At 37.3% G+C, this 6,650-nt stretch overlaps 1 protein-coding gene across 2 annotated transcripts; it reads left to right on the top strand.

Moving 5' to 3' along the window:
- Positions 1-690: 690 nt before the first annotated feature.
- Positions 691-3,683, top strand: si:ch73-1a9.3 (non-histone chromosomal protein HMG-like). 2 transcript variants are annotated; one of them, XM_027158729.2, is made up of 6 exons: positions 691-952; positions 2,159-2,185; positions 2,289-2,318; positions 2,399-2,440; positions 2,525-2,638; positions 2,709-3,683. In XM_027158729.2, exons 1-6 carry the CDS (start codon positions 935-937, stop codon positions 2,709-2,711), a joined length of 234 nt encoding a protein of 77 aa, XP_027014530.1. In that variant the 5' UTR covers positions 691-934; the 3' UTR covers positions 2,712-3,683. The 2 variants fall into 2 exon arrangements, with proteins under 2 accessions (XP_027014530.1, XP_027014528.1); XM_027158727.2 differs by having other exon boundaries at positions 696-952; positions 2,733-3,683.
- Positions 3,684-6,650: the final 2,967 nt, after the last annotated feature.

The raw sequence follows: 6,650 nt of genomic DNA, 5'->3' as shown, positions 1-6,650 counted from the left end.
TGCAAATTGTTCTATTCAAAAGTAAACAAGTCTTCTGAAATAAGCATTCTTCATGTTGTTGTTTTTTTCTGTTTTTTTTAAAGACACCATTGCCAAAGGCATTTAGAGGCATTTCCTCATATGTAACATGGGCAATTACATAACACGGGGTTAAAAAAAAAAAAAAAAAAAGACACTGTAAATTGTTTCACACAACAGTCGCCATTTTGGTCCCAGCAGCTCAACACAACTCGCCTGCACTCATATGTCACCTTTGTGGTCATTTTTTTAACCCCGAGTTTATTCAGGTTATTTATCATATACATAATAATCTACCTTTTAGAATAATTTTTAGATTTATAAAGTGGGGAAAGTAATCATTTATACACACACACACATTTTATATATATATATATATATATATATATATATATATATATATATATATATATATATATATATATATATAATCACAACCACATTCTTTCTTTAAACACGCGAGATCCTTTCCTTGCTGAAACAAATACCACTCCGTTGATTGGCACACACGAGCACCCACACAGGTACGTTGCTATGATTTGAAATCCTATTGTCGCCTTAGGGAGCCAATCAGCATGTGCGCGAGGCGGACAGGGGCGTCGTGATCGAGTAAGAAGACCAATCAGGTGCGTTCTCGAGGCGGGCAGAAGGCGTGGTCATCATCTCAGATCTCTGTGAGGATGAAGTGAACAGGGTGAAAGAAGGGGGGAGAATCCAATCCGGTTTGAGCTAGTTTGTGTTTCGATGGGACGTTAACGTCTTTCTGCGCTGAAACCTGTGTCTTTTTTATCGAGCTAACTAAAGCACTGTTGTTAGCTATTTTTAGTCTCTGTCTCGCTTACTTTTCCCCCCTCCTTGTAGCATATTCCTGTTTTTATTTGTGTCTGTGTGTTTAAACAACACCTCAAAACCAGCCATGCCCAAAAGGAGCAAAGTAAGTACTGTATGTCTTAATACTTCTTTGGTCAGGTTTATTCGGTGTAAATGCGCGTTAATGCACCGTTTTAACGCATGCATTCGAGGGTCTGTAGCGTTTCTTTGCAGTTTGCGAAACGTGGTCGCGTCGTGCGTTAGTTTCGTTGCACATTTTTTGGTGTTTTGATTGTAGAAGCGCTTTCCTCAGTGTGCAGGCTGAGATTTTCCTCCTTAACACGGTGCACGAGCGGAGCGCGTGCGGGTCAGGAAAACGTTAGTAAATTCTTATTGTTCCTTTTTTTTTTTTTTTTTAAATCTGAGGTAAATTATTTTAACGGTCAATGTTTACAAACGGACGAAGTAGCCGTGGATGCACGGATCCAGACAAAGGGGTGTAACTGAGGCGACTTTTTAATTCTCTTATTCGTGACCCTACATATTACATGCATTTAGCTCGTTTTTGCCTTTAATTATCTTTTATGTGTGTTTTGGGAATTTAAAAGAAAAATAATTCCTTCTGCTTGGGAAACGGTTTTGTGTTGATATGCAGTTACAAGAAAAGCGTGATTCTCTCGACCGTTACTTTAAAAAGAATGCGTGAAATATTCAAGCGTACGAGCGTGTTTTTGTTCTCATCACGAGTTCACTTTACTTCTATACACGGTTCATGTGCGCGTAGTCGATACACAGCCGTCGCCATGACTGGATTCGTGCAAATCCGTGCTTGTAAAAATGGCGAATCTCTCACATCGCAGCGACTCCGTTGTTCCTGACGTTTCTTTCTCTTTACCGCGATCCTAATCTGTTCCAACATGTCCTGTCGATAACTAACGTGTTACAGGGGGGAAAAAATCTGAATTCGTTTCAAAACGCTATTTTTACGGTAGATCTTTAATTAAATCGTCGGCGTCGCTGAATAGATTAGTGTGGAAGTGGGCGGGGTTCGTAGTTCCCGCCTTCTCCCTCGTGCGCACACAAGTAGCCAATCAGGGCACAGCCATACGAAAATGGCGGGATTTTGAGATCAACGTTAGTGTTTTGTTTTTTTTTCCCTCACTAAGGGGGTTGGGCGGTGTGTTTAGAATTCACATTTAAGTTCTTGTTTGATTTAATTAATACACATTAAAATAATTATTTATACGTTTACATCGATCAGTTCTTATTGATGACATTTATAAAGTTTTTCTTTTAATATTTAAGCTGATTTAACTTTTGTGTTTTTCAGGCAAACAATGACACCGAAGCCAGTGAGGTGAGTCTTTATTTGTTTGTTTGTGTTTTAACTTTTCCAAACTGTGACATCACAAATTCACACATTCCTTTGTGTGTTTTTTTTTTTGTTTGTTTGTTTTTAGCCCAAACGGAGATCGGCAAGATTGGTAAACGTGAGTAGGCGCCTTAAGAGTGATGACACAAATACAAAAAGTTTCCCCCCAAAATTCTCACGATTTTATTTGATTTACAGAAACCGGCGCCTCCTAAGGCAGAGCCGAAGGCGAAGCCGAAGGTAAACACCAACTTTCGGTTTCAGTTCCAAGTTAATGTGCTTGAATTAAACATTTATTAACCAGTAATGACACATTGTTTATAGAAGGCACCCGTGAAGCCCAAAAAGACCAAGGAGCCCAAGGAGGACAAACCCAAAAACGAGGAGAAGAAAGAGGATGTCCCTGTCGAGAATGGCGAGGCAAAGGCTGATGATGATGTGAGTCTTCAGGACAGTTACATTTACTGAGAGTATTGGCTTTCATGAAAATAATAATAATAAAAATCAGTAATGTGCATATTATGCTTTTCAGGAACCAGCAACAGAAGAGACGGAGAAGAAGGACGACGCAGCAGAATAACGTTTGTCTCGAACCAGTGCTCCCTGTACCTCTCTTCTTGTACAATTCAGGGGAATATTTTTATCTACTATTTTCTAAAGGCAGTTTTTTTAGTAGTTTGATTGTAGAGACACATTTTTTATGAAAGCTACAATGCATTTTGAGGGGGATTTCATCCCATCCCACATTTGTACATCCAGAACCGTTACTGTCTGTCAGTTCTTCTTTTCAAAGTTGTAAGGATTTACGCCATGGGCACACACATACACACATATTGCGCATGGCGTGTACAAAGACAGTTGGACAACTTGCCCAAATGACTAACATTCCATTGGCTTAATGAGGGATTTTTTTTTTTATAATTCTATTTTATTTTATTATTTTTTTTGAACGTGTGTAACCTGTTGTGTGTGGTGGGGAGGGGTGCGAATCACTCATTGTTTTCTTGTTTATAAGAGGCAGATTACCTAGGACGTTTGTAAGCTGTGTTCTGTATGTTAATTCTTGTACCGATTCTGCTTAATAAACCTACTTTGTAGTACTGGAGCTGTCCATGTCAGGCCTGTGCATCATCACGTGTTTTAATTTGTCGTCTTTCCTGTGATAGCGCTACAATAGATCTATATAGCAGCTGTGAAACGATCTTCGACTTTATATGCAGCGTGTAATGGTACCTTGTCCGGACGTGCTCAAGATTGAATCCTCGGCAGAGCGAAAACGCATCAACGCGCTTAAAGCTTGGCCAACTTTTCAAGTTGGTCCGATGATGGAGTGTAAGATCTGACAAAACTGTACAGCACTCGTACCAGCAGTAGCAATATACACGTGCAACTACAAATGTACAGTTTCTTTCAGATCATTGTTTATAGATGTATCTCTGTGTATTGTTTGATTAAAGCGAGCCAATAAAAATTGTTTGTGACACCTGTTTCTCACGCTTTTATCTTTGGGTTTATGACTACATTTTTCAGCATGTAATTCTTTAATATAGAACTGTCTAAATAGTATTATATAATCAACATATACAATCTGAGGTGTTACTTGGACATAACTAATCTGTAGGAAAGAACTAGGCTATTTAAAAAAAAACAGTGCGACTGCTTAATCCTCATCTGTTTCCTTTTTTCTTTTCGGGTACTAACAATATTTCTAAAAATTACTGTATGTAATAGTTAAACCACAGTGTAAATTCTGTCTTCCAGTCAAAAGTGAATTCCTGAAAGTTTTTCCGATTGTATTCTTTCAAAGAAATGAAGATTTTGAGATCTTTATGGTTTATTTTCAACTGTAGTACAGCTTAAAACTCGCAGGTTTATATTAACAAGCTTGTAATCTAAGAATTTCTATAGTGATGGCTCATAGATGTGATAAACATAACAATAAACCTGTAATTAAATCATTAGTATGTTTCAGTTATCTTTAAGAGGACATTTATAGAAGGTGTCTCAGGTGTCAGTGTTTTGGAAAAGTTAGCAATAAAGTTTCCAGCATGGAAAAGTTCAGTTAACATGATAAGCTGTGTATTTTTTTATGTATGTATGTATGTATGTATGTATTTGGTATTATTGAAATTCACTTTGTAATGTTTTATTCTTTGCTCATTTGAGATATCAGAAACTGTTCAGTGAATTCTTTCAAAAATCATCTTTGTGTCAGATTTTCTTGCCGTTTTCTTACTACTGCATCTTTTTTCTTAAATACACAGAGATTAGAAGTTGCATGAACACCAGTTTGTATTTGAAAGAGTGGGTTTTTAGGGCACGTGATTATAGTTTCCTCTCACACAGTTATTACGGTGGAATAAGCCGTAGTGTGTGCTTAGTAAGCAGGATTATAAGAATGGGGTTTGTATATGTGATTAATATGTGCTTGTCTTTTTGAACTTCGCCCGTAAGCTACAGTAGAAAAATCAATGTGTGATAAGCTGTTCGTTCTTTAAGCGCAGTATCTCGGTTCGTTCAGGCTGATTCGAGCAGGATGTGATTTAGACCAGTTCAATAAGATCGCATGATGGAGAAACTTCAAACAAAGTTTTCTAAATTCAATAAAGTTTTATTTGTATAGAACTTTTAACAGTGGACATTGTTTCAAAGCACCTTTGCAGAGAATAAGGGAACCTCATTCTCATTTGGGTGACACTGGAGGGTGTGATTATAAACTGTTATAAACACTGGAGAGTGTTATTAGGAATAATGTCCTTTATACACTCAAATACAGTCTGATTGATTTGGAGGATGTTGTCCTCAAAGACCACATGGAGTTGGCATCTTCTCACTGAATGTCCAGAGAGGTCGCATCTCCAGATGCCTCAGGGTGGGTAGATAAACTGTAAATATTCTGTAAACTTGGAATTATCTCAACTGAGAGACAATTGAAGAAATCTAAAACAAAGGAGATTTGATGTAATAATTTGATGTTACAATCAATGATACAAAACTAATGAAGCGATAGTGTTCAATTTATTTTTTAAATAAACCAATGCTTTTCATGTCATGAATCAAAACGGATTCATTCATTATCCGTGAATTAATCCTATCATATGTGGCATAAAAAAGTAAATAACCAAGACAAGGCAAGGCAAGTTTATTTGTATAGCACATTTCATACACAGAGGTCATTCAAAGTGCTTTACATAGAAATTAGAAAACAGTTTATAAAAGAGAAAAAGAAATATATATGAAAAATAAGAAACACGATAAAATCATAACAAAAACAAATAACAATTAAAGAAAATAAATGTGATTTTTAATAAAAACAGTTTAAAATATGTTAAAAAGAATAAAACAGGAGTAAAAAAAGTGAGAAAAAAAATTTGGATAAAAAGTGCAGTCAGTGTGAAGCAGCACAGTCAGTGTGAAGCAGCACAGTCAGTGTGAAGCAGCACAGTCAGGGTGAAGCAGCACAGTCAGGTTGAAGCAGCACAGTCAGGGTGAAGCAGCACAGTCAGTGTGAAGCAGCACAGTCAGGGTGAAGCAGCACAGCACTCATTCAGTAAATGCAGAGTTAAACAGATGTGTTTTTAATCTTGATTTAAAAGTGTCTACTGTTGAAGCACATCTGATCTCTTCTGGAATCTGATTCCAGCTCTAGGTGGCATAATAACTAAATGCTGACACAGCTTGTTTTGAGTGAACCCTTGGTATCTCTAACTCACCTGATACTAATGATCTGAGTAGTCTGCTTGGTTTATATTCAATTAGCATATCTGCAATGTATTTTGGTCCTAAGCCATGAAGTGATTTTTAAACCAGTAACAATACTTTAAAATCTATTCTAAATGTAACTGGAAGCCAGTGTAAGGACCTGAGGACTGGAGTGATGTGCTCAGATTTTTTTGGTTCTGGTCAGAATTCTGGCAGCAGCGTTCTGTATGCGCTGCAGCTGTCTAATGGTCTTTTTGGGGATCCCAGTAAGGAGTCCATTGCAATAATCCACCCTGCTGGTGATGAAAGCATGAACAAGTTTTTCTAAGTCCTGTCTTGAGACAAAACATCTAATTCTGGCTATATTTCTGAGATGGTAGTAAGCTGATTTGCTTAGCGCTTTCACATGACTACTGAAATTAAGGTCAGACTCTAAAATTACACCAAGATCTCTGACTTTATTTTGTGTCTTTAGACCCCTAGCGTCAAGTCGTGTGTTAACCTTGAGAGTTTCATCTTTATTTCCGAATACAATGACTTCGGTTTTGTCTTTGTTTAACTGGAGGAAGTTTTGACGCATCCAACTGTTAATTTCATCAATGCACTTACATAGAGAGTCAATGGGGCTGTAGTCATTAGGGGACAGGGCTAAGTATATCTGGGTGTCATCTGCATAGCTGTGGTAAGCAATTTGGTTCTTTTTCATTATTTGACCAATTGGGAGCATATACAAATTAAAGAGAAGCGG

The sequence above is a fragment of the Tachysurus fulvidraco genome, chromosome 20 (genome assembly GCF_022655615.1).
Source record: "Tachysurus fulvidraco isolate hzauxx_2018 chromosome 20, HZAU_PFXX_2.0, whole genome shotgun sequence".
NCBI lineage: Eukaryota > Metazoa > Chordata > Actinopteri > Siluriformes > Bagridae > Tachysurus > Tachysurus fulvidraco.
The sequence above is the reverse complement of the archived record's forward strand: the minus strand, read 5'-3'. Positions and strand labels throughout refer to the sequence as shown.